Source organism: Phaseolus vulgaris, chromosome 2 (assembly GCF_051622355.1).
Source record: "Phaseolus vulgaris cultivar YP4 chromosome 2, ASM5162235v1, whole genome shotgun sequence".
Lineage (NCBI taxonomy): Eukaryota > Viridiplantae > Streptophyta > Magnoliopsida > Fabales > Fabaceae > Phaseolus > Phaseolus vulgaris.
Window position 1 is genome coordinate 6,029,041 of NC_143499.1, and position 27,531 is coordinate 6,056,571.

General features: G+C 31.4%; 4 protein-coding genes across 5 annotated transcripts; all 4 read left to right on the forward strand.

Moving 5' to 3' along the window:
- Window positions 1-504: 504 nt before the first annotated feature.
- Window positions 505-3,692, forward strand: LOC137810476 (nudix hydrolase 8). The gene is made up of 9 exons (XM_068611744.1): window positions 505-862; window positions 1,010-1,278; window positions 1,465-1,530; window positions 1,682-1,819; window positions 2,044-2,121; window positions 2,251-2,301; window positions 2,418-2,452; window positions 2,790-2,898; window positions 3,259-3,692. Exons 1-9 carry the CDS (start codon window positions 724-726, stop codon window positions 3,463-3,465), a joined length of 1,092 nt encoding a protein of 363 aa, XP_068467845.1. The 5' UTR covers window positions 505-723; the 3' UTR covers window positions 3,466-3,692.
- Window positions 3,693-5,587: 1,895 nt separating this feature from the next.
- Window positions 5,588-9,458, forward strand: LOC137810478 (deSI-like protein At4g17486). 2 transcript variants are annotated; one of them, XM_068611748.1, is made up of 5 exons: window positions 5,588-5,726; window positions 5,907-6,147; window positions 7,405-7,692; window positions 7,954-8,034; window positions 8,968-9,458. In XM_068611748.1, exons 2-5 carry the CDS (start codon window positions 5,985-5,987, stop codon window positions 9,111-9,113), a joined length of 678 nt encoding a protein of 225 aa, XP_068467849.1. In that variant the 5' UTR covers window positions 5,588-5,726; window positions 5,907-5,984; the 3' UTR covers window positions 9,114-9,458. The 2 variants fall into 2 exon arrangements, with proteins under 2 accessions (XP_068467849.1, XP_090154283.1); XM_090298157.1 differs by having other exon boundaries at window positions 5,659-5,819.
- An 817-nt stretch (window positions 9,459-10,275) lies between these two features.
- On the forward strand, window positions 10,276-11,466 carry LOC137809915 (RING-H2 finger protein ATL22). Its single transcript, XM_090298156.1, has 2 exons — window positions 10,276-11,055; window positions 11,181-11,466. The coding sequence occupies exons 1-2, from the start codon at window positions 10,425-10,427 to the stop codon at window positions 11,294-11,296; spliced, it is 747 nt and encodes a 248-aa protein (XP_090154282.1). The 5' UTR covers window positions 10,276-10,424; the 3' UTR covers window positions 11,297-11,466.
- Window positions 11,467-15,490: 4,024 nt separating this feature from the next.
- On the forward strand, window positions 15,491-20,017 carry LOC137810477 (uncharacterized). Its single transcript, XM_068611747.2, has 12 exons — window positions 15,491-15,749; window positions 16,196-16,280; window positions 16,404-16,455; window positions 16,540-16,560; window positions 16,659-16,712; window positions 17,455-17,505; window positions 18,175-18,237; window positions 18,605-18,670; window positions 18,857-18,895; window positions 19,110-19,232; window positions 19,318-19,410; window positions 19,583-20,017. The coding sequence occupies exons 1-12, from the start codon at window positions 15,662-15,664 to the stop codon at window positions 19,910-19,912; spliced, it is 1,065 nt and encodes a 354-aa protein (XP_068467848.1). The 5' UTR covers window positions 15,491-15,661; the 3' UTR covers window positions 19,913-20,017.
- Window positions 20,018-27,531: the final 7,514 nt, after the last annotated feature.

Consider the following 27,531-nt stretch of genomic DNA (forward strand, 5'->3'; position numbering starts at 1 on the left):
TTCACTGATTCTTCTGGCCTCAATACTACTACTTCAGTCTCAGTCGTCAGGTGTATTCCGAATGAGGGAGGTACCGGCAGAAGGCACTCTGACGATCAAATCAATAAAAAGAATATTCGGCACTCGGGGTGTACAGTGATAATGACATACCTTTATTCTTAGAGTGTGTGCTATTTATTTTATTTTAATGAGTTTACCTTATTGAGTCGAATTAGTGGAGTACTCACACTGAATGGCATATTACCTAATTCTTAATAGTGGTTTAGCCTTACAAACACTGATTTGAACGTTAATGAATTAGGTGTGTCGGTCGACCTGCATGACTGTGCAGGTCTCAATCAGCTCGATCAAGAAGACCGAATCGTGATAATGACCAATCGATCCATACCAATTCAAAAATATATTTTCGTAATCACAATCTAATTTTGTTAAAGATTCTAAATATAAGTAATGTAAGTTAAGTTATGGTTAAAGTCTTATACCAACATCAACAATAATCAACTTGGGATAATGCTGTTGTGAATCACCTTGCCATTATTGCGTGCCCAGTTGGATTATCAAGCTTCTTAACTAAAACATGGGAATAAAGTCACATTACACTACCAAGCACCGTGAATCACTTGAATGTGATGCTTAAAGTAGTTTGGAATTTAGATGAAGATTCTAATATATATATCCACTTTTAATTTTCATTTCTTATCAAGCTTGTGACTTTTGATATCGATGGAGCTCAATTCAATATTATCTTCCAATTTTGTGTTTCCTTCTCAGATTGTCCATGCGGGAAGAACAGGAACCTATTCCTCTTTGCTCTCTAACTTCAACAGCGTTAGATTCTCTAGACAACTCAACTGTTTCGGAGGTAACATTTTCTTTTCCTCTGTACGTGTACGGATAAAAACATGCATGGTTGGTATAATTTTAGGGTTTTTGTATACATAATTTTATGTGTTTTATTTTATTCATCATGGCGTATCTAGAACTTACATTTTGCTATCTTCATTGTCAGGCTTATTTCTAAGGAACTATGAAGCCTTGAATAGCATTTACATGGCTCATAAGACTGTCATGAGTTCAGTTGGTAGAGATAATCTTGCGGCAGAAACGAGTTTCCATCATATGAATGGCATAAATGGCTCGGGTTACAGAAATGTGAGAGTACTTGATGCGTTTGATGATGTGTATGAAGGAATTGTAATTGATTCAGACCGGTTACCAGACGACCCTACTAACTTCGCAGCTATTTTGCGTTTTTCTCTTTCTCATTGGAAAAGGATGGTAACACCTGATACTGATACTGTTGTTAATTCCTCTGAAATTAGCTTCGGTTACTATAACCACAGGAGAAGCGTATATATAATGTAGTTGAGGAATGAAGGGCATGGATATTTTCAATTTTATTTTGTTTGTGATTGCATTTGTTGCCTCATGAAGGATTGACAGAGGCTTATCTGATGATTGCAGGGAAAGAAGGGGATTTGGCTTAGATTGGCTTTAGAGCAATCTGACCTTGTTCCAATAGCTATTAAGGTAACACAACTTGTTGATTGATTACCTAAAAAAGATAACTAATTGGCTATAGAAGTGTTTTGTTTTGCCATATATTCAGTTATTTCCTGTGCTACTAATTATAGAAGAGTTGTTGAACCTATGACTGTGAGGTATCTCATGCTGCTCTCAGGAAGGCTTTGGATACCACCATGCGGAACCAGGATATGTGATGTTAACATACTGGATTCCTGAAGGACCTTGCATGCTTCCAGTCAATGCATCACATCATGTAGGAGTTGGGGGATTTGTCATCAACTACAGCAATGAGGTATTAACATAACAAACTCAAGTAAGATGATACTAAACGAAAAACATAGAAACCCAAACTTCAGTTTATTTTTTCCTTTTCTTCCCCAAAAAAATGATCTCCTTATTCTGCATTTCCTACTAAATTTTTGCGTTTCTGTTATATGATTTCAAACCGTGATTGGCTAAGTTAATTCATTTAATAAGCCTTGCGTTAATATAGTTTCATCTTATAAATTTTTTAAGGTCCTTGTAGTCCAAGAGAAGTACTGTGCTCCTGCAAATCGTGGTCTTTGGAAGATACCAACTGGATTTATTCTACAGGTAGTTAATTTTGAAGGTTCACTTCACCCAAGTTTCTTGAATGCTTCAGAAATAAAAATAGAGGTGGTGGTTTCTCTACATTTTATATTCCAACTCAAAATCTTTACCACTTGTCTTAACTTTTGGCAGTCAGAGGAGATATATGCAGGAGCCGTAAGAGAAGTGAAGGAAGAAACTGGGGTGAGAATGAGATATTTCTCTGGTGTTACTTCATATTAAATTTGTTCTTGCTGCATAATATAGAATCATTGCTTAAAGTTACTGCTTTCTTTTATTGCTTGTTGCCCATGTTGCAGATTTGTACCGAGTTCATTGAAGTCATAGCATTCAGGTAAGAGCAAACTCCATACTCACTTTTATGTAATCTTGAAAGTTTAAATAGCTTTTGATGATTCTGAGTTATATTAAATCCTATTCCCACAAATATTTAACCAATTGAGTACGATGTGATATAAATTGAAAGAATTTCATTACTTGAAAATTTTATCTCGCAAGTGTCAATCAACTAATTACCGAGTCCAGTGTGGTCAAAGGCCTGTTTTAGCTAGACAATACTCACAACGTTGTTAATAAAATGTGCTACAAAGGTTTTTCATTGCATGGTGGCAGTAGTTTTCTTGTAATTTTCTTAACCTACAAAGTTTGATTGATTGCATCATCAATTCCAGACATGCACATAAGGTGGCATTTGAAAAGTCAGATCTGTTCTTCATCTGCATGTTAAGACCCCTGTCAGCTGATATCATTGTTGATGATCCTGAAATTGAAGCTGCGAAGGTTAGATAATCTTACTCATTGACAATGACAAATGAAAACGACCAATTAAGATCGAGTAGCCTTTCTTTTCCATTCTCTCAAACTTGCTGGAGATAAATCACACATCCACTAAGAGGAATATTAGTCCATAGCATAAAATGATTAGTGTAACACTGTTTTTATACATTCGAGTCACTTGTTTGTTATACTGTTTTTCATGCATACAGAAATAATTTGTAACACTAAATTACTTATCTAATTCTAGAAATTGGATCTGAGATGGGACACTGACAAACTGATTCCTGTCCAACCATGGTTTTGGGTTTCTCACGAATCATGATTGTTTTGCTAATTCAGAATAGTTGATGTGATGTCATGCAGTGGATGCCTCTGGTTGAGTTTGTAGAGCAACCACTTATCCAAGAAGATTCGATGTTCAAGAAGATCATAGATATCTGTATTGCTTGTGTTGAGAAGCGCTACAGTGGCCAATCTGCACATCACATGCTTTCCAAATTTGATGGCAAGTCATCTTCCCTGTACTATAATGTCATCAACATGGAAGATAGCCACTGTATTGGCAATTAAAGCACTCAAAACTCAAAAGCATGTGCAAGTGCTTTTAGCTCACTATACTACTTTAATTCTTCTCAAATTTGAGCAACAAGTTGATACCTGAGATAACCTTAAACTCTAGATAGTGATGCCTAATTTGTCAAGTAATGAAACTGAGATTTTACATACATGATGGCTTTAAGAGCAACGATGAATGGAGCATGCGTAACTGTCACACTTGTTCAGTTGTTCCTCGTTCACTGATCACGCCTTTGCAGTGGAAATTTTCATTGTGTACGTTCCGACTTGAGCCAAGCAAAATGATTGTTGATCCATCACGTAACATTCCCTTCCCAAAAAAAAAACAAGAAATTGTCTAAAGAAACCCAAATAGAAAACAATCAAGAGAAGAGATGATATTTCCACAACATACAGTAGCATCATAAGTGTTAATGTGCATGTTGCCATCAGGTTGTTGTTTTTTACATAGTAAATGAAAAAGTAAATCTTAATTTTTACTTATACATATGTCGACAAAAAATATGTAACGTACGTCCTATCAGACCAAAGTGTTGGATGTGAGCCTGTCTTAAAGAACCTAACAGTTACTTGTGTTTTGTCTTATATATTGGACGTGACGCTGAACCAAGTCTTTGATTGGTTAGATGCAGCTCATTGAGATTGTTACGTTTTGATTTTTTTTTCCATCATTAACTTATTTATTACAGACATTATCCCATGAATGAGACTCGCAACAACGTGTCTATAGTTGTTTTTGGCATATTAAAACCCACCTTAATTAATTAACATTGTAAGGTGTCCGATGGCATGAAATTTAAAAATGAACAAGTTGTGACCTGTAGCTTCATGTTCTGCCATGACATTGCGTTCACCTAAAAATTGCCACTGAATTTGTAGTCAACATAGCGAAGAACTTGGAGTAGGTTGGCTTCTTCTCCCAACCAGGGAACGACAGCATCATGTGAGAAAATTCAGAGCTTCATCCATAACAAAGAAAATTCAAGACCTCATTATTAAGCTTCAATCATTTTCTAACCAAAATGGTGGTCCATGCTTTACAATTTTCATTCAACAAAACTATGTAACAACATTCATCATAGTAAATCTTCACTATTTCAATCACTCGCAAATATAAATAATGCCAAAATATTATAGAAAAAAAAAAGGCATGCTTGTAATTGGTCCTAAAATATTTTGCTTATCATTGTCATAATTATATTTATGTTTACAATAATTCATAACCATTTGTCATTTAATATAATTAAAAAAATCACAACTGTGTTTTTTACTTCAGAAAAGTTTTTTTTATGATATTTGATCAAGACCCAAATTGGAGCATGTTAATAATTTTGTTCTTTCATCTTATTGTTTATCTATAAGTTTAGAATTCTGGTTAATTTTTTTCCTAGCTACTCTTATCTTTAAGAAATCACCTTTAACTTTTTTTTCACCATACTTTAAGTGAATAATATTATTTTACACATTAACTAATCATTAGATCATACACTCAATACCTCAAGTTGTTCCAAATTTATATGTATCCCAAAGTGTGCAAAGCTTCTCAACCTCAAGTAAACAAAAAGTTTATGTAATATATTTAGGCACTTAAGATAAGATTAGTTCAAATTTTCTTATTAAATTTTAATTATACAAAGGTAAAGGTAGTGAATTATATTTTTTATTTATATATTATAACACAAAATTAGTTGTAGTTTATGATTTAAATTTTAAATCAGATATTTATAATATAAAAATGATTGAAATAGTTTTTTTTACAGAAAAAATTTATTCATTTTGATATTTTACTTCTTCAACTCGTTAAAAGTAGTTATAGTGAATATTATCCTCTAATTAAAACAATAATGAATCTTAAAAAAAAATTAATAATCTTTAAAAAAAATTAACAATCATTTCATATATTCATTTTAATTATTTTTATACTATAAATATATGAATGATTTAAAATTTTGAACCAAAAATAAAATAAAATAATTATAATATTGCATGAAAAAATATATATATTTAACCTTAAATTTAATAGTGTTTGGCAAGAGAACAGAAGAATCACTATTGGAGTAAAGTAGGAAAGAAAAATAAGAAAGGTGGTAAGAATAAATCTTATTATCCAGTTATAAATTCAGGCAACCGAACTGTGAACTAAAATAATGACGGCAAAGCCACTAAACCCAAAACCAACCTAATTTCAAGCACCAAAATTTCCATATCCAACTTTCATCCCCAATTCCTCTTCAATTATCAATCCCCACTCCTAGGTAACTTTCTCTTCCCTTTATAGGGCTTCTTTTTTCAGCGATCATGCTCTACACCTTCAATGCTCTCACTTTTTCATTGCATTTTCCAAATATGTGTGCATTTCATCAAATTGAATTCTCACTTTTATATTTCCACCGCAAATTGAATCTCTTGGTTTTGATTAATTGATGCTTCTACAGGTTTTTAACGGGAGGAGGATGGGGATGTGAATTGTAATTGAAGAAGGGGGGAGGAGGGAGAACACCGTCGAGACCACAATGCGGTGGTTTCCGTTGAGTACAACTTCAAACTCGGAAAGAGAACGGGATAGAGAGAATAATACTACTCGTGCTTCGGTGTATCTCAATGTATATGATCTTACTCCCATAAACAATTATCTTTACATGCTTGGCCTTGGAATATTTCATTCGGGTATACAAGGTTTGTGACTGTTTTCCTTGTACTTCCTTTCCTGTTCTTTTTTCCTATCCTTGTATGGATCTTGTTTCTGTTCTTTTTCTTGTCTCCGCTTATTACAAAATTTAGCTGGGTTGAAGGTTACATACCACTTATGAATGAGAGAATCACTTCAATTCACAGTTTATTAGAGCAAAGAACTTGCCCCACTAAATGAGATTAAATGTCACCACCATTCGGCTCAGTTAGAAACCAAAGCTTGAGGAATATTGTTTAGCATGAGATCTCTTTTGACTGCTTCTTCCAACGTCTTTATTGGTCTCCCTTCTTCTTTCTTCATTTATATTGGACTAACAGTCAAGCAATATACTCTACTCACAATTAAGGAGAAGGGCTGTGTTAGGCCTTCTGCAACCAACGTATAACTTGCTGATGTTCCGAACATGAATTTACAGTTTATCACTGCTAACAATATTTTATTATTAAAAGAGAAATAAAGTGTAATTCAAAGCGAAGTTGTTGTATTATAAATGAAGTCGCTGTGTGCATTGTACCTGAAACGAGGCAGGTGTGTTAGAAAGTACATTATTAGCCAGCATTGCGTGTTATTTGGATCGCATGGTGATGTACCAAGCAGCCGTTAGTTTGGCACCTTAATTTTTTTACTAAATAAGTGATTTATTTTGCACTCATATTATCTCTTTATTCATCCATGTATTTTCAAATTTCTCTCTCCCCCTCACCTAGTTTTCCGTAATTAGTCTATTTTGGGATTGTTTGTGTACTTAAAGTCCCTCAGTGATGAATTTATGAACCATAGGGTAAATGGTGTAGTCAATATTTTTGACAAGCAAATACAAGCATTCCACTGAATATTGATGTGTGAGCCATTTTAGTCCAGGTCATCATACTAAAAGCGTAACACATTATGTATAGAGTAGTTGATGGATTAGCAAATGTGTAATTTAATAGTTTAAAGGAAGACAAGACTAGGTGACTTGTACCTTCTTTTTCTTTGATTTTCCGCTTATGTTTGATTACTGTAGTTGTTTAGAGGCTAGCTACTATTGTAATATCTAAAATGTGCTTTTTGGTACTGTGACCAAACTTGGTTACATGTTCTATTTTGAATTTAGTTAGTTGGCTGGATAGAACCTTCTCCCCTGAACAAATTGTTGACAAGGAGCTTGGATGTACATGAATATTTGTCTTGTTTTATTTATTTTTTTGTTTTTTAATACAATCTGGCAACAACTTTAAGCTTATTGTTTTCATGAACAGTGCATGATATTGAATATGGCTTTGGAGCACATGAATATCCAAGTAGTGGTGTGTTTGAAGTGGAGCCTAGAAGCTGCCCTGGCTTCATCTTCAGACGATCAGTGTTGTTGGGCAGGACTGATATGTCTAATTCAGATTTTCGATCTTTCATTGAGCGCCTGTCAGCGAAATATCATGGAGACACTTATCATCTTATTGCAAAAAACTGCAACCATTTTACAGATGAAGTTTGCCAGCATCTAACAGGAAGTCCTATCCCTGGATGGGTAAATCGTATGGCTCGTGTGGGTGAGAATCTTTATGCTCGCCTATTCTTATTGTAAATCACAATTTGATTTGCATGAATAATGCACATGTATATACCTCTTCTTTTTTGTTTTAAGAAAATATGGTCCTGGTTGCACCAATGTGAATTTCACATTACAACTGAAATAGGTTATATGGGGACAAGGGAAACTAGAATGTTTACATTGGGTTTCATTTTATGAATCTGGTGATTATGGAGACTACTTTTGTTCTCATCTAATCATGTGTGATTTAATCATGTAGGTTCTTTCTGCAATTGTCTTCTGCCAGAAAGCCTCCAGGTTGCCGCAGTTAGACATCACCCAGAACCGCTTGCATTTTCTGGTAAGATACTAGAATTGTAATGGTCCAAATTGATTCACGTTTTATGGGTTTGATTGAATAAACTTCTCTACTTGATTTATGGGTCCAAATACATTCAAATTGCTCCGACAAGATTTTTTTTTACTTGAACATATTTAATATTTTTTTTTGCCCCCTAATAAAAGAATAGGTGTTGCTCCCATGAGACATTTGTTTTTTAAAATAAATGTAGAAATTAAAAGAAATAAAAGAGAATAAATTTATGCTAATTTTATTACTTTGATAATATTGTCTCTGCTTGCTGCTGTTCTTTGGAAACAAAATTATCATCCCTCATCTCTACTTGCATATTTCCTTTTCACTGGAGACCAGTCTCTCAAAATATTTTAATAATATTGACAATTAAATTATACAATACTCTCAAAATATGGAAGTATGTAGAGGGCAATTATAATTTGTAGGAACTTAGGTATTTTGGATTTTTTTTTATCATTATATTATATATTTTGTAAAAAGCATTTTTTTATAAAAAATATTATTGATTAATCTCTTGTCCTCACAATTTTTATTTTTTTTAATCCACCACTGTATGTAAGCCTGGTATGGATTTTTATATAAAGTCCGTTTTAATACTTGTGTTAAAAAGGTTGAAGAAAGTATGGACTTCATCATGAACCGAGAAGTAAATGGGGCTTTATTTCTTCCCTTGCGAAAATATACATGGACACATATTTGACATTTTAAAACACTTTGATTAATTATTGAATAATTTGCTTTTGAATTCCTGCAATATCTCGAAGATATCCAGCAAAAAATTGTGGTGTTTTGTATAATATAAATTCTGTTGTTGCCTTGTTCGTTGGATCTTGTAGTATAATGGAGTCTGGCTCCTTGTTCCATAGCTTGATTTTAACTAAACCATGTGATGAAGGATCTAAATTTCCACCATTGCAGATGATGATGGATCAGGATCTGATGGTCATTCTGCATCCATTGAGAGTGAAGAGGATGAGCCCAATCACCATTTGCTAACTGCACCAAATGGTGATGTTGCCTTTCTAAAGGAAAAACCAGTTCGGCTGGCGCGGGAGCACCTATGATTTTAATTGGTTTACCTTTTGTTTTATATTCTTTCTTTGTTCTCTTGGCTTGTACCTATCTATGATCCTAGCTTTAGTGCATCGAGTTTCTCAAGTGCAATATTTAAGACTCAAAATGCATGCTTTGTAGAACAAAGACTATAATCTGTTGTATGTCCTGTACGTGTCAAAATAGACTGGTTAGGAGTACAGACAAAAATGTTTGGGTATACTGTTAAATCTGATTGAGCAATTCCTTTGCCAATCCATCTTTTTTGTAAGGCACAAAATGACTAATTCATGTAAATCTCTTGTTTGCTCCTTATATGAATGAAAATTTATCAGTTGTGATTTGGACCTGCATCAGTTGAAAGTGTCACGCAAAGGTGGATGCTCTATTTTGCTTTTATAATGACAACTGCTCTAAAGATAGATTCGTGGTAAGTATGTAGAGATGCGAGTTGCTCATTCGTAGCAAACACGTTGTTAAGTGCTTATATTAATTTTACGCTAGTCCTGATTTTTCCCATTCTTTCTTCTTCATACAGGCACTCCCTGAGTTCTTCCATCTTCTGCCTTACAGATCCCTCCATTATGGACATAACCCTCAATATATCAGTTTCTATTAAGCAATTCATTCATTCAAAATTATTACTACAATTTAGGTTTTACTGTGGATGATGAGTTGACGGAATTCAACGACTTTAGATTAGTTACTTGCTTTCATCTTCCTCCTAGGAAGCTAAAAATAGTCTGCTGATCGTGCCCTGGATTCTTAATATAATTTTCTTTCCTTTTTAAGAGCTATATTTTATATTCGGATACCATTATCTTTAGCCGATTGGTTTATATGGTAGTAATTTTTAAGTGACTTAACATAAATATTCCTAAATTGCATAATGTCCAAAACCGTTGACAAAGATGACTACTCCAAGTCAAGCAAATTAGCCACAGAGAAATTTAGTTAAAATAGTGGAAGAAGTACGACTTGGGTGGCAAGCCCCTAGCTGCAAGGCGCTGAATTGGTCAACAATTGAAGTTTGGACACTTGATGTGACTTTTGAAAAGTTTATTCTACCTGTTTGTTTCTTTACAAATTGCTTAAGTAGCCCCCATCTGAAGCTTGTTGAAGCCTGCAAGAAACCAATGCTTACTATTCTTTTTGCAGAGTTCTTCTAGGCGGCTGAGGTTTCTTTACTGTATCTATTTGTTTATCTTGGTCTTCATCCTCCCCACCAACAGGTACTTCATTATTGACTTGGAAAAATAAAACGCCTCATATAGTCTATTGCCTTGGTAAACTTGACCCTGCATCCTCTGCAGTCCCAAGTGATGGGTGGATTCATCATTCTCTTCCTCTTATGTGTTCTCAGCTTCCAAAGCTCTGTTCTTAAGGTGACTCATGCAAGGTTCCAAGCAACGAAGTGCGGAGATGCAGGTCCTGACATCCACTATCCATATAAGATAAAAGGTCAGCACCAACACACTGATTCCCTTCCTGGTTTTGAGCTTCTTTGCAAAGATAACCTCACCACCATCCACTTTCCATCTTATGGAGATTTAGAAGTGAAGTCTATTTCCTATGACACCAAAAATATTCACCTCCTTGACCCCAAAAAATGTGTCCATCATGTCTTTCTGAACCTCAATCTCTCCCTCACTCCGTTCCACTATTTTTATGTTCTGAAAAACTATACATACCTCAATTGCTCGACCGCCCTTCCACCTCCTTTCGTGGAGGTTCCATGTTTAAGTGCTGCTAGTTATCATGTATACACAGTTGACTCTGCACTACCTGTGCCGGGTTCATGTGAAGGAGTCAAAACCGTTGCCATTCCTTTTGCATATAGCCCTTATCTCTCGGACAGTATACTTGGTCTCAGATTAACATGGGACATGAGTGAAACTGAAGACAGCAAAACAATAAACCATACTAGAGGTTCCCACACATCGCGTAACTTAGGTAAATTAAACTATTTCTTTTTCTTCCTTGCTCCTTGTTGAAAATTTGGATTGAATAGTTTTGACATCACTGTTTCTTTAGATTACTCTTTAGTTTACAAATTTCTTTATTGTTGTGCTGTGCAGTTATTGGGTCCAGCATGTGTGTTTTTGTGATGGTAATGTTATTGCTTATAAGCACAAAGATTCGTGTGGCCGCGAGGAATAACCATCAGAAAGAAGAGCAGTTATTGCATAGTTAGACGGATTTCTAGCAGACAGCAGTAAAAGACTTTTTCAACACTATTCCTGTAGTTACATAATATTTTTTATATCACTTCTACCTTCTCTTTTTTTCTCTCTTCCTGTAATATGACGTTACTTGTACCTGTTACATTTCCCACTAAAATATATATATTTTCTTCTTATCTCACGTCAGGGGAAACCTAGCACACAATATACGATATTAAAAAATTGCTCGTTACATATATTACTACACAAGTAAATCATCGATTTGTTTCTTGAACGAGTGAGACATTGTGTATTTAATAATTTATTGCTCAATTATAAAAAAGTACAAAATGATCTTTGAATATTATTACTTATTGACAAAATCATCACTGATTTAAGATCAAAATTGGTTCTTGACCTTATATTTTAATGAAGAAATGATTCCACAAAACTTAGTAGCAGGAGATAATTATGTGAGTTTTTATAAATTAGGACTGAATCATTTTTTTTGGATCTTGATTAAATTGACAGTGGAAATTGACCATTTATCTGGTTACAATCAGTGAGGAAATGAAAGAAGGGAGATGATTACACTACACTCAATGAGAATGGTGAAAATAGAAGCCAATTTATACATACTTAGGGTAGGGGACACCTTTGTTAATCTGTAACAAATTGACGGGGGTAGGTAATGGCAATTGTGCTGTATTAATAAATGAAAAAAATAATAATTAACTGTTTTGATTTTGCAACACGGGATTTAGATTTTTCACAAGATTAATTAAGAAGTTGGATTTTTTACTCAAAACAGATCGGCAGATTCTTCCTGCACCCTCACAAGGTTGCGCAAAGACAAAACTGTACATTTTTTTTTGTATTCTGGATTATGAAATCCGGTAAATTTTCGGATTGACGCTTCCAGTAAATTTTCGGATTGGCGCATCCAGTAATCTTCCGGATTGATGCTTCCGGTAGTACATGAATAATAGTGTCAATTCAAAATAAAAAAATACAAAACATCCATAATTGAAAAAACCATTCCGGATTTGTCAATCCGTAATTCAAAATATGCATTCCGGATTCAGAAATCCATAATTAAAAAAAATCATTCTGGATCCACCAATCCGTAATAGAAATTAGGCTTCCGGATTCAGAAATCCGAAAATCAATAATTTATGCAAACTTTGCTTCTGGAACACCCCCTCATCCAGAATGCACCATGATTCACTTCCGGATTGATGAATCCGTAGCACACTCCCAAATCCCGAAATTGTGGGGTCAATTTCGGAATTTACAAAATTGTGGGGGTGCAGGAAGAAAAATGCAGGGGTGCAGGAAGAAACTGCCAAACAGATCCGGATAATAGATTTTTCGGCCCAATTTCTAGCCTAGTAACTTTAGGCAATTTCTTCCTGCACCTTTACAAATTTCTTCCTGCACCCTTCACTTTCTGAAAAGACTGTTTTACTCCCTGTTATTTCCAAAATATTTCCAGAACCACTTTTCTGAAACATGTTTTATGAATTTTGGATTTATAAATACAGAAATAAAAAAAATTTGTTCTGGCAAAGATATTCCGGAATGATTTTTTGTCTTCTGGATTTTTTATTCCAAAAAACAGATAAACAAAAATAGAGTAACTTCGTTATTTTTAAAGAATGTAGACGTGCAGAATGAAAAGTATAGAGGTGCAGGAAGGAACACCCTAACTTTATCAGCAACTCTTTTCTGAAGGCCCATTTAAGTTACCAAAGCTCGAAAAAAATACTTTATTAACTATAATTTAAAAGCTCAATGAAATTACCAATCACATATGTTTTGTGGGCACATTTATAATTTTATTATACATGTGTACATTAAATTATCTTTTATATTTTTTTATTTTCAATTTTTAACTCATTTCTTTTTAATAATAGTAAACTAAATTTATTGAATATATTAGCTTTAATTTTATACTATTAGTTAATATGATATCTGCTCACCGATTTTGTCTAGATTTGGAGTTTTTTTTTAAAAAAAAAATCATGTGGATTTAATTCTTCTTATTTTAACTGGACTTTTGTAATTACAATTATTATACTAATAGGAGTCCACGTTTAATTAGAAGTTTACTTGTAGGTTATATAAGAGCATGTATGGACACAAAAATCATTTCTTTATTTTTTTAGTTTTAAAAATTGTCTCTTCATTTCTTTTGATTTTATTGTTGTATTTTTATTCATGAAAAACTAATTCTAAAGAATTAATCCATGAAATCAAGATGAAACAAACAAGAGTTTTACACTAATAGTTTAGAACTTTAATTTTGTACTGTTATTTTTTAAATTTGGTTTTGCACTTTATGTTTTGTAATTTGCTTGCGATCTTAGAAATCAAATGAATCTTGATTTGGTAATTATATATGAATTAGATTAAATGATATTTTGATTTTTTTCATATAACTAATTTAATTGATTAATTAGATAATTAATTGTTTAAATTGAATGTATTATAAGATGAATTGTTTGTTTCTATTTTAATTGACTTTTTCATATTCTTAATTTTCGTTTTTACAATTTGTTTACGTATTTATTTTTTTATTCTACATTTTCCACTCTCTTAACCCCAATTTTAATTTGTACGAAAAATAATATTAAAGATTAAATACAACTAATAAACATTCTTTGAAAATTGACCTAAATTATATTTTATATTATATATTTTAAAGAAAACCTAAAATCTTTTATTTAAAAGTCAACATTAATATCAATCACCTAATTTAATTAAGTGCGATGATCCATTGATACTAAATGTTTATTTTGAAATTTTTAAGAATTACAATTGCAACAACAACAAATTTAAAATATAATATAAACAAAAAATCTTTTGTCATTGAAGTCAACGGAAACATTTTTTTTAAAGAATTATTAAATTTTATAACATCTCAATTTTTACTAATTTTTATATACAAAGTACTTAGAAAAATATATTTAAAATGTAAAGGGAATTAAAAATTAATCAAATATTCAGTTTTAGAACATTTTTAAAAAATTGTACTTTTTTTATCAGTAATAAAAAATAAATAAATGGGAACGGTCCAACCTTTATACATAAATAGCTAGCGCCTTATCAATTTACAACCAAAAAACACCTTCCAACTTAAATAAGGAACAACCAAAGCAACTCAAGAAAGCATTAAACAACCAGTCTCATACAATCCGCTGGATTCTAAAAAATTCTACTTGAAAATCTAAAAGAAGCTAAATGATTTTAATATTAGAAAATATTAACTTACTTATGTTAGTATTAGTACTCTATAATAATAGTTAGAATTCAAAATAATTTTTCAATTTTTTTGAAATATTATTTATGAAATGTAGTTTATATTAACCATCAAAATTATATCTCAATGTTTAAAAGCATATTTCTCAATCTGTCATAGATGTACATCAAGTTTTGGACCCTAAAATTTTCATATAAAAAAAACACAAAATGTACTCTTGGATTCTATAAACAAAATTATTTGTGTTGCCTTGGTCTTCAAAAAGTTTTGTTAATACAAATTCTTTTATAAAACATTCACAGATTAAATAAATAAATAAATAAAAATCAACTATTGAATTAATATATTTATTGTTTGTTAAATGCTATATCTGCCAACTAAACCAACTACCCAGTTAAATAAAGATTTGTTGGTTGGTAGTGGTATTGTGTTCATTTAATCCATTCAGATTGAAATTTCCTCCCATTTTTTCATCATAAGTCAAACAAATAAGTGTAAATAGCATCAATCATTAGTGTGCTACTCACTTAATTTCTTCTTTGTCATTTATGATTCATAACAAAAAGTTCCTTATCCATTACAGCTCATAACACATCATAATGAAATTTCACTACTTTTTTATACTATTTTATAACATTAAAATATACCTATTTTGTAACTCAATTATTTCAAAGAAAAGTTTCGTTGTAATCCTTTCAAAAGCCTTTCAATTTTTTTAGTATAAAATAATAGTTTTTTTTTTAATTTTTAAAATATATTTTCAGACAATATTCCTACTTATAATTACAAATAATTAAACATAATATCATCCATGTTGAAAAAAGTCATAGAAATTATTTTGTTTAAATATATGTTAATTAAATATTTTTTATCAATATATCACAGTTTTAAGATTTTGTCCTACATAATATTTTTTTTATAATAGTTAACCTTAATATAAATATTAATATTTTTAAAATAAAATGTTTAAAATAAAACCCTTTTAGCTCTCTTTCTTCCCTTTCTTGTTTGGTGGTGCACGCTACCAATCTCAATCCAACAAGTAGCAGTTAGCAGTTGCTGGTAGCCTTCACTAACAGAAAACTTCCCTTTTCTTAATCTCACAGAATCACACACTTGTTCTGTTTCTACCGTTATGGCTCTTTCTTCAATATCTTTTCTCTTCTTCTTCTCCTCCTTCATCTTCTCCGTCTCACACTCCATACCCTTCATTGTTATTCATGGTAATTCTTTTTTTTCTTTTCAGTTTTCCAATCTGTTTATATAACCAGTGTAGTCTTGTTGCTTATTGTCTTGATTGAACTTACTAGGGAGTTCAATTATCATTAATTTGTTGAGATTTTCATTTCATATTATGTCCTTGTTTGATGGGGTTGAGGAAAGTGTCTTCCTTTTGCTCAAGTGGGGATTCTAACGAATCAGTAGATATTTAAAAATAAATAAACTTTTTTCATTGTACACTTTTTTTCCTACCCTATTTGTAGTTAATCAACTGTCTTAGATTACGTTTGACCAAAAATATTGAAATAACCTGATTCAGTTCGGAAAGATGCAGCATTGTATTTTGGAATTTTTTTGAAGTCTGATTTACCTGGTTGTGCTTGGATTCTAGTGTTGGTATATCATGTTTTTTAGTTGAATTATAGAGTACACTGATTCTTGATTGCAGGAATTGGGGATCAGTGCTCTAACCGCGGATTGAAAAAATTCACTCAGGAATTGAGCAGTTTTTCTGGTGTTGAAGGATACTGCATGTATGTTCGTATAACTTTTTGTATTAATTTCTTATAATCTTCCCTGGTCTATTTTTATCCTCTGAAAGTAGACTGTAACGTAATGTTGATTTCACAACTAATAAAGTTTCCCTATTTCTTCAGCGAGATTGGCAATGGATCATGGGATTCATGGTTTGTGTCTTTGAAAGAGCAGGTAATAGGTCAGAAGGATTTGCCGTATTGGAGGTATTGTCAGTATTGAATATTTTCTAAATTATCATGTTTTCTGTGTCTGCAGGCTGAGATTGTTTGCGAAAAGGTGATAAAAGGATTTCTGCTATGTTGTGGTACTGATAACACTTCACATTTCTAGGCTTTTCAATTTAAACTTGCTACTCCACTTCCAACCATGTACAGGTGAAGCAAATGAAAGAATTGAAGGAAGGGTACAACATTGTTGGACTTTCCCAGGTAAAGCACGAGAGTTAGGATTTTATTCATTTTTCCTCTTGTTATGTTCATGGAAAGTGGATTCATAGTGGGATGAGACTTTAGTTTTTGTAGTAGAGTGCAAAAGAGTGCTGGTTATGTCTCTATCATATTAGAAAGCATTTGATCATTGTAACATCACAAAATTAAAAGGAAAGATATTTGATGGCGTCAACAAAGTGAGGAATTTATATTGAGAGAACCATGTTCGTTTCTAGTAAAAACTGAAGTTGAGTAGAGTTTCTTAAGCTTTATTAAATTTCTAAACCATCCAATGAAATTATATAAATTACCTTAGTCACCATTCAGCTTCATCAGTGATCTTCTTTTGAATGCCAAGATATTTGTATTCCTCTTTCTTTGCTGCATTACCACAAACCCTTGCAGTCAAAGCACATCCTTGACATAGTTGTGTCTGTGCTTTAAGGCTTGCTTTATGAAAAAAAAATGTCGTTTATTGTCAGCTGCAAAGGCTTGAACAAGGCAAGTCCCCTTGGCAAAATATATGGTGATTGGTGAAGATTATATTTTCACTTTATTCGTCGCGCTTATGTATATTTTTTAGCATGTTTTCAAGAAGTTGTGATAACGTTTTAAACACCTCACATTGTTTATGTACTTATTTTACTGAAAAGAGTGATCGATATACTATTGGGGCAGATCACCAATATCCAATCTTCATCTTCATTCTTTTTTATTCATTCTTGAATTTCTCATCTTACAGGGCAATTTAATTGGTCGAGGCGTTGTGGAATTTTGTGAAGGAGGACCTCCAGTAAGAATCCACAAGTTTAGATGTGCAATTCTTTTTTCAATTCTCGTAACTTACTGTTTTATCTGTGTTTCTGCATATTCCACTGTTAATTGTACTTATACATTTTCATAATCAGAAATACACTAGAGAATTATTCGGTTTCCTGGAAATATTAATTAGGAAGTGTAGTCCATAATTGAGAGGCAATAACTCAAATTATAGGATTTTACCAGTTCTCTGTTTTAAAGTGAGGGATTCAGTTCAAAGAAAATAAGTGACTGGTACAAGAAAATGCAGAGATTATTTCTGACAAATTCATGGTTTGTTATACATTTGCACATGCATTTTTCCATTTACAATTGAAGCTTTCTTTTAACCTATGTAGTTTTAGTTTCATCTTTCATTGTTTCTAATTATGAGGATAGAAATAAAAATGCTATTCTTTTACTTTCAAAATGTTATTCATCTTTCGTTGTTTCAAAATAAGAAATGGAAAAGCTATTCATGTTCTTTCAAAATGTATCAATTTAGTTCCTTCTTATTGTTCTTCTCTTCTTTCTTGCATCTTTGTAAGTATTCCTCTTTCTCCCTCTCTCAGTATTCTTCTTCTTCTCTGTATATTTAGTCTCTATAAAATCCCATCCTTGTCAACTTATTCATGGGATTTCTTCTTTCTTATTTTTGAAACAGGTGAAAAACTTCGTCTCTTTAGGAGGCCCTCATGCTGGCACCGCTTCAGTTCCCCTGTGTGGTGTGAGTATCATTGTGTTTTTTTCTTTCCTTAATTTTTTATATCATGAAAGAGTGAAACAATATAAATTTTAATCTTTTTGTAGAGTGTTATCAAATAAAATTTTAAAACTCTTGCATTTTGTTTTGTTTTATATCCACATATATGCACTCCTTCCTTTTACAGCGTACTTTAGGTTCACTATTTAGGTAATGCCCCATGTTATGGTTGTCTGCAACATATTACAACATTTAACTTGATGTCATGTCTCTGAAGATGATTGGTCATGGTGCTAATATCTGCAAAAGAACAAATTAGAAAAATTCAATATATATATTAAGCTTCTATTTTGCCTAGTTCTAATGATTTTTTATGGTGTTGTTTCAACAGTCAGGTATCTTTTGTATTCTTGCAGACCAACTCATCAAAGGAGAGGTTTACAGTAGCTATATTCAAGTATTATTCATTTCCATCTTTTATCTGATCTTTACTCTCTCTTCATTTTACAGTATTTTCCTTTTTTTGATATATTTTGTAGCATATTATGGTGCACTTTTACTCATTGTCTCATTATATTGGCATAGCATTAATTTTCTTGCACACTTTACTCTCTGACCTACTTCAATTTTTAAAATATTGCAGGAACACTTGGCTCCTAGTGGATATCTTAAATTACCGAATGTGAGTTAGACTCAGCTAAATAGTTTAGAAGATGACTTATTTATTTGTCTAACAGTGCAAATTGAGTAATAAAAGTCATCCTTGGTAGTTACTTTGCTTAGGTCCTTGTTTTTACTCACTATTAATTACACAATAATTCCTTTTTATGTATCTTAGTTATTCATTTGCTCTAAATTTTCTCAAAACCATGAAATGGTATAAATTTTGATTTCAGGCCATACCTGATTATTTGGAGAACTGTAGATTTCTTCCAGTGCTTAACAATGAAATACCAGATAAGAGAAATTCCACTTACAAGGAAAGATTTAGTAGCTTGCAGAATTTGGTACTCATCATGGTAAGTCCTTTAAAATCACTTTTGTTGATTTGATATTATGAGTAGAATATTTGATATTATCTTGTTATGTTATACACATTAACAGTTTGAGCACGACACTGTTTTAATACCAAAGGAAACTTCCTGGTTTGGATATTACCCAGATGGCTACTTCAACCCGATTTTACCACCACAATCAGTATGATCCTTAATCCAATTTCGATTTTTTATATCCTGTACTTTGGAAGTCATATTACATCAAATAAGCAAAAAATAACTAGGTGACACCTTTGTCAAACAAGCTTTGGTGCAAGGCTTCTTACTATAATAGACCTATTGATTTTGTTTTATTCTATTAATCTGTTTCACAGACACAACTCTACATTGAGGATTGGATAGGCTTAAGAACTCTAGATGAAGCTGGTAAGGTTCACTTCATTAGTGTTCCAGGAAAGCATCTTGGAATCTCCGAACCGGATATGAAAAAGTATGTAGTGCCATATTTGAAGGGTCAAACATCCCTAGAAGCTAGGTTCAGCATGAGAGGAGTTAATCAGAAAGTTATTCAAAGCAACATGATGGAGGTAGAAGAACCATCAACCACTCCATTACTTGATGGCTCATTATCATATTCCTGGCCTGCACCATTCAAGACTTTCATTGGTGAATTTATTGGCATTAACCAAGAGGAATCTACATAAAGGAAACAACCACATTACACTTCATTGTTAAACTAAGTCTATTCAATTGAACAAAAATGTGTGTGGATGGTGACTGATTAAAAAAGTTGCATCATATTAGCATAAGAGTATCATATGTTGACATTAGTTTAGGGCTGTTCCTTCCTCCACTCTTACATTCTTTGAAATATCCAAATTACCCTTCACAGTTTTGGATGATTCTAGAATAGGAGTGTTTCATAAGCAAAATATGTTTTTGGAATAAGAAATTCAGAAGGCAAAAATTATTCTAGAATATTCTTTTCTGAACACATTTTTTTAACTTTTAGAATGGTAAATTCAGAATTCATAAAATGTGTTTAGAAAATTTCGAAAAGAATAATCCGGAAGTCATTTTTAAGAAGGGTAAAACAGTTTTTTCAAAAAATGATGGGTGCAGGAAGAAACATCTTTAATTTAGTCATAGAAGCTGGACCCAAATAATTTTTGGTTTAATGAGGAGGTTATGATTAGATTAACTTGGATCCAACCACTAAATCTAAGACCCATTTTGGGGTGGGTGTTTTTCTTTTTACCCAAAGTATTTTTTTTGTTTCGTCTCCCATTCAATTTGGAACTGATATTACAGAATGTAAAAATATATATGTTTCAGAAAAAAAGATTTCAAAATAAATAGAAATCACCCAATAAATATGTTGAGTGCAGAAAGTTAGATTTACCATTTTTGTTATGGTCTTTAATTTCTTTAAAAAACTAACCAAAATCTCCTTTCGTTCATAATGCAGAGCTGATCCAAATTAAACTAGTTACTATGACATCCGTTATATAATTTAAAAAGTTTTAATCCTTTTTTAACAAATATAGGTAAATTAGTTTGCATTTTGTTAACTATCTAGGTGAACTAATATAGTGATGTAATTTAAGTAAATGAATCATTTTTTAAGTTTTATGCATGGCATTTAATAGCACGTTGAAAATGAATAAGTAATACAAATGCATATCCAGATTCAGCACTAAAACTTGCATAATCAAATTTTAAAATGTATATAGTTCTGATTTTAAAAAGTTCTATTAAACTTTTCCTGGGACAACTTTCGACAACTAACAAACTCTTTTGTAAACTAATTTTCATAGATGGATACTTTTGAAAGTTTAAAGCAAAAAAAAAAATTAAAGACTAAATCATACATGTAATTCAATACTCGTTTTGCTTTATTTGAACCAAATTCACATTAACATTTGTTAGTCATAATAAAAGGGTATTAAACCACTTAATAATGTGATTTTCAGTTTGAGATGGGATAATTTGATGTGATAACCCAATATTTTTGGAAGGGTTTCTACTTTCCTACTTACTCCAATTTTAATTCCACACATACTATATATTATTTGTTTGACATCTAATGAGTAAAATTATCACAGTGTATGTATGGTTCAATTTTTTTGTTTCATCTTCTACTACTAAGTATATACGTTTTTTGCATTTTTGTGTCATATATCAGGGTTTTGGGTAAAAGATTCATTCATTGGGACCAAATATATCATCACAAGCAATAATTTCAATGCTTATTGTGTGTTAAGTTAATATCTAAAATAAGTCTTCTCAATAAACATGTTTTCATAACCTCAATTGACAAAGGTACAATTGAAGAACTCTTTGTGTCTGCAAAAGTAAGCACACATATATATATGGTGATGCATGAAAGAGGTTATATATGTTAGGGAAATGAGTGAAAGTATAATAAGGATATCCAAACTTTGAAACCACTTTAACTCTTAACTCTCTTACCACCAATATAAAAAGCTCTTGGAAATTTATAGATATTCTCCTACCACACCAACAGCAATAAGTTGTAAGCAAAAGTTTTTGTAAAGCAAATAAGCAACTAATCTGTATCTATAATATGCATTAAGCAGAGCACGTTTTACTAAAAAAAAAAAAGCTTCCCCAATTGGTCACTAAATCTGGAGAGTAGGGGACACACTGCAAATAGACTACCTGTTTATGCATTATTTAAAGCAAGAGGGTGGCCCTCTCATGCTCTCAACAAGCCACCAACTATATATCTTTCCTATTATTTTGGGACCTCTCCATCCATCATAGTTGAATTTCAAGACAAATTTCATGAAGAACGCTAAGAATAAATATTAAAAGGGGTGTTAAGAGATTAAAATTCATTTCTTAATAGAGTTATTTAGATTCTATTACTAAGAAGTGAACTTTAAGCTTAACTCAATCTCACAAAGCAGCTTATAAGGTGAAGTTTGCACCCAGTTATATATTATGATAATGTTATAATCTTTAGTCGATGTAGGATCTCCAACACACTTCTCACGCCAAGAGTGATAGCTCATGCGCGGACAATATATTATGAGTGATCCGATAACGGTCCAATAGCAAATAGCATGATAAGTCCACAAAACACTCACTAAGATAGGGTTTAAATGACTCTGATACCATATTAAGAAGTGAACTTAAACCTCACTCAACCTCAAAACCGGCTTATAAAGTGAGGTTTGCACCTAGTTATATACTATGAAATTCTCTAATATCTAGTTGATGTGAAATCTCCAACATCTTTTTTAATGAAAATTCGTTGGATCTATTAAATTATATATTATCCGTATATATTTTCACGTATTTGTTAGTCTCAATCTAAAAAACTATAAAATCATATATAAAAAAATACAAGATAAATACATTTAATCATATATAAATGGATGTAAGTTAATATTATAAATTAATTTAATAAAATTAAATTAAACTTATTTCTTGAAAAAAGTAGTCGTAGACAGTATATGCTAATACTAATTACATTGGAACCTTTGATGATTTGAAGAATGAGGAAGCGAAATGATTGGGTTAATGCGAGGCAACGTTGATGCTACATCGAATAAAGAAATGATCTACCCCAGATCATGAAATTTATAAATAATCATTGCACCATCATGTGCTATAATACACACAATATTCTCTGCTGTTCCTCCATTTTTAAATGCAATTAGCTTTAACACCCGCAAGGATCAAATCATGCTTTAACCAAACACATCCCTTTCTTATTTTCGACTATACCCTCTGTGAAGGCTTTTTATGATTAAGCAGTGCACGTGCAAAGCAACATGAAGTGAATCATGGATTAACGATATAACCCTCCAATTAAATGAATCATTTAACCGTTAATCACATGATTACCAGCTCAGGCACTCACATGGCCACGTCTTTAAGATGCATTAAAATGTATTATGATAAACCAAGTTGCCTCTGCAAATGTTCCTCGAAGTGGTCTTGCACATGCACGTGTGGAGATCACACAATCTAAGACTTAAAACTCACAGTGCTTCTAGTTAAGAAAGTGCCACGAAGGTAGTTTTTTTTTTTTCCATAACAGCTCAATAGCGGGTGGCTTGATAAGATCAATAAACACTAATTAATATAGGTTCAAAATGGTTTTGATATTAAGAAGTAGGCTTTAAGCCTAACTCATCTCATAAAACCAGTTTATGAGATGAGATTTTGTACCCAATTATATATAATAAAATATATTAATTTCTAGTCAAGGTAGAATCTCTAACATTTATAATAATATTCATTATTGATAAGGTTTTTTTTATCTAGGAACATTATTTTATGAAAATACTTTTTAAACACATTTATACTAGGACATACTTTTTCTATTATTAGTTTAATACACATAGTTAATAGTATAAGATAAAATTGAAAGAATAGTTTTAAAGAAAAGTACACGTGGGATACACATTCTACACGTGCGCTTCGGTTTCCGTCGGCAGCAGTTGGACATGGAAATTGGTGAGAGAAGTAGGATCCATGTGGGTTTACTCACAACTCGAGGTTTGAAGGACATGCACAACATTGTTTTTGCAACCATGCAACACAGTTAACTTTCTTTTCATTTTTAATTCTCCATCATAAACCCTTTTCCTTTTACCCTATCATTAACATTTTTTTTATGCCCAGAATATAACACCTTTCATTTCTTATTAAACTTACAATCATAGTTTTGATTTATAACAGAAAATTATTTGTTTGTTTTCTTTAATGTTTTTATGTTATTGTGTGGTTGAAAAGATTTTGTTTTCAATTGTATTTTTGAGTTTTTTCGATGTTAGTTTTAGATTTTGATTATTGATTTTCGATCGGAATGTGAATGATATATATATAAAAGTAAGTTAGTATTTAATAGATGAGAATAGTAAATATTATTCAATATGTATTTTGATTTGACATTGATCAACAAAATTTAGATATGTGATGGGTTCTTGTGTTGATGGATCCAAATTAGCACGAATATCACAATTAATCTTAATATTAATTTGACATTGAGTATGAATTTTATGTAAAATTCATGTTTAAAAGAACTACAAGACAGTCATTGAATAGAAACCAATCTTAGAGAAAAAATAATAATAATTAATTGCTATAATGACTAAATTAGAGAGTTTTGGTAGCAAAAACCTTGGTAGCTAATTAGATACCAATTTAGAAACTATTTAACAATAATAAAAACTAATCTAGAAACCAATTTTTTTTGCTATTAGTTTCTATTATTGTTAAATAGTTTCTTAATTTGTATCTAATTAGCTACTAAGATTTTTACTACCAAATGTCTCTAATTTAGTCACTATAATCCTTAATTATTTTTCATTTCTAAAATTAGTTTCTAATAAATGATTTTCTTATAGTGAAAATTTTTGTTTTATATTATCAATACGATAGTTGAAGTAGTACTCGATAGTATGTCCTACATTCTAAACCATCTCGATCATTGCATTTTCATGTAAGAAAAAAACTGTGATAATAATAGTTTTCAAAAATAGAGGAGTACTAGTAATATTTTTTTAATATGATGTTTGAAAATAATGGTTCAAAAACAAGAGAAATGGAAATGAGTGAAGAAAGAGGATTGTATTAGAGTTAGAACATAAATCTGTGTACCAAAGAAAAAAAAACTCTGTAAACCAGATACATTCGAACCTAAATTTAAATTCAATCATGGAATCATTATACTATGGTACGAAAATGCAATATAATGATTAGAATGAGATAAAATGTGGACGAAGGAGACAATAATGAAATAGCACCATCATTTATTTCCGAGGGAGGAGGAGAAAATAAACACCATTAGTCCACTTTTAAAATTATTCCACTCTCAGATTTCCATAAACAAAAACAGTGTGATAACTCATATCGTTGGTGTAATCTATTAATTATTGAAGCATTATCATCTTTGACAACGAATATAAGCATTAAATAAACATCATAGTTGTAAAAACCTTGTAATTGGTGTTCATACATATTCGTTGAAAATGCTGACTAGATTACAATATTTTTATGAAATGAATATCCCCAATTTTTTTGCCTTAGAGATATATATTGATGATAATGCAAGTTGGCAATCCCTATCGTCAATTTTCATCTTTCTTTGACAAAAATTATAGGGTTCTTAAAATGTTTCAATTTGTTGTCTCTATACTATCTACGTTTTCATTTCTGATTTTGATCTCTTTTGTCGTAATAAGAACACAAAGGACAAAATATGAATATAATCATATAGATATTCACGATGTTGTTTTCAATTAAATATAGTTTAGTGATATATTTATTCGATAACTTTTGTTGCATCGAATATTTTTTTCTTTCTGATTAGAGTTTCTGTTTCCGTAATTGGTGTTGTACTTTATATGTTATTTGGGTACAAAATTAGAGTGCTGGTTAATACTGTGATGATAATGCATATTGTGTCCAATTACAAATTATGAGAACAGTTCCTTTACTTTAGTTGCTTCTTCTTGGACTTGTTTTTTGGTGTCATGATTCGTAAATAATTTTTAGTCACATAGCTTTCAACTAAGTTATAAAAGATCTAGTTTTGCACCCACAGGTTGATGATATTAAAGTTGCTGTTAAAGTGCACTTTCTTTGTGCATGGTAAAGTTGGTGTTTTTTTTTGTTTAAACAATTAAAAAACAACGAATGCGTTATGATAACATAAAAAATAAGCGATAAATAAATCTAAGTATTTTTTATTATGTACACTGACATCTAAAACTTAGCACAAATGTGTACTAGATGAGTAATAATAGTATTTACGATAATGATACGGATTATATGATAGTAATTTTATAATATAATAAAGACAGATTTTGATAAATAGTGATAATGATTAAGATATAGGGTTTAGGGTTAAAGTTGAATGGTTCGTTGTGACACTTTCTTGGTATAAAATATATCTAATAGCTCAAAATATATATATATATATATATATTATTTTTACCAGTTTTTTTAAAATAAACTTTTTAAAATAAACAATTTTTATTTCTTTTCATTATATATCAATTGAGATTGACCTTTTGCCAAAGTTTGATGTCTATAATGTATGATTACTACTATTTATAAACAAAAACACAAACAATCAAACAGGATAAACTATATTTTAAAAAATGAAATTCCATACATGTATACACACATATAGTCTAATAGAAATAAAATTTAATTCTTCTATTTAAAACAACTACAAAATCAAGTGTCCAACTATCAATCTACCGACTACGTATCATGTCAGAATACTATTAAAATCAATCATCATAAATAATTGACTCTATTTTTGGAAGATACATGTGTTGAACTATACTTAAAGATCAACATTTGTTACACTACTTTTGTTAAGTTGTCACCTCAACAACAATATGAACATATTTTCACTCACGTGGTAGGAAATCCAGACACAATTATTTTTCACATCGTAGACTAGGTCATGAAAACCTCACCACCTCACTGGATATTTTCCTTTATATCCAATGTCAATATAGTCATAATATTCCCTCCCTAGAGATAACTATTGTTCACAACTATTCATAACACACTGCATGTTATATCACAATCAAGTCATCATAGATTTTCATTCATACCCAACTCGGTTTAAATGCTAATAAACTAAGATTCATCTTTACATTATAATAATGTTCAAATACAATATATCATTCAAATATAACAATCAATGAAAGATAAACAAAGCAATTAGAGAGATTTAAAAATATTTTTTTTTCAAAGTTTAGAAAATATCCTCTTACTCAACCAACATTTGGCTCACACAACGAATTAAAAACATATTACAATTCACTCAACCACTTTATGTTTGCCTAGTCAAAGATGTTAGCACACCCAACAACTTTTAGTCATACAATTCACCCATTGACTGCACCATAGACAAATTTTCATTAAAACATAGTGTCCAACAAGATCTAGTGTACCTAACGAATTTGACTCACCAAATGACCAAACATTTCGTTTAGCGAGAGTTTTGTTCGCCCAACAACCAATTCACTAGGAGTTTTTATTAAACTTCGCTCAACGAAACTTAACTTGTCTTGTAACCAAAACTCTCAAGTTTTTAATTAAACAAATTTCATCCAACACATCTGCATAAAAATAAATAATTCCGCAAAATAAGGCGTGTGACCTATTTGGTTCAAAAGAACCCCAACTTGAACCAACACATACAATATTCTAACACAAAATCGATAAATATAACAATAATTTAAATCATTCAAGTCCAAACAAAATTCATTTCAAGTTCAAATCAATCAACACACTGTCCCTACAAACTCAATATAATGTGATC

What these genes read in the sequence shown, in the direction of transcription:
- LOC137810476 (XM_068611744.1), top strand. Translation starts at nt 724, where the DNA reads ATGGAGCTCAATTCAATATTATCTTCCAATTTTGTGTTTCCTTCTCAG. An exon ending in ACAACTCAACTGTTTCGGAG is followed by an intron (nt 863 to 1,009) that starts GTAACATTTTCT and finishes CTTCATTGTCAG; the next exon opens with GCTTATTTCTAAGGAACTAT. An exon ending in AAGTGAAGGAAGAAACTGGG is followed by an intron (nt 2,302 to 2,417) that starts GTGAGAATGAGA and finishes CCCATGTTGCAG; the next exon opens with ATTTGTACCGAGTTCATTGA.
- LOC137810478 (XM_068611748.1), top strand. Translation starts at nt 5,985, where the DNA reads ATGCGGTGGTTTCCGTTGAGTACAACTTCAAACTCGGAAAGAGAACGG. An exon ending in ATTTCATTCGGGTATACAAG is followed by an intron (nt 6,148 to 7,404) that starts GTTTGTGACTGT and finishes TTTCATGAACAG; the next exon opens with TGCATGATATTGAATATGGC. An exon ending in AAATCGTATGGCTCGTGTGG is followed by an intron (nt 7,693 to 7,953) that starts GTGAGAATCTTT and finishes TTAATCATGTAG; the next exon opens with GTTCTTTCTGCAATTGTCTT.
- LOC137809915 (XM_090298156.1), top strand. Translation starts at nt 10,425, where the DNA reads ATGGGTGGATTCATCATTCTCTTCCTCTTATGTGTTCTCAGCTTCCAA. An exon ending in CCACACATCGCGTAACTTAG is followed by an intron (nt 11,056 to 11,180) that starts GTAAATTAAACT and finishes TGTGCTGTGCAG; the next exon opens with TTATTGGGTCCAGCATGTGT.
- LOC137810477 (XM_068611747.2), top strand. Translation starts at nt 15,662, where the DNA reads ATGGCTCTTTCTTCAATATCTTTTCTCTTCTTCTTCTCCTCCTTCATC. An exon ending in CTGAGATTGTTTGCGAAAAG is followed by an intron (nt 16,561 to 16,658) that starts GTGATAAAAGGA and finishes AACCATGTACAG; the next exon opens with GTGAAGCAAATGAAAGAATT. An exon ending in GATATCTTAAATTACCGAAT is followed by an intron (nt 18,896 to 19,109) that starts GTGAGTTAGACT and finishes TTTTGATTTCAG; the next exon opens with GCCATACCTGATTATTTGGA.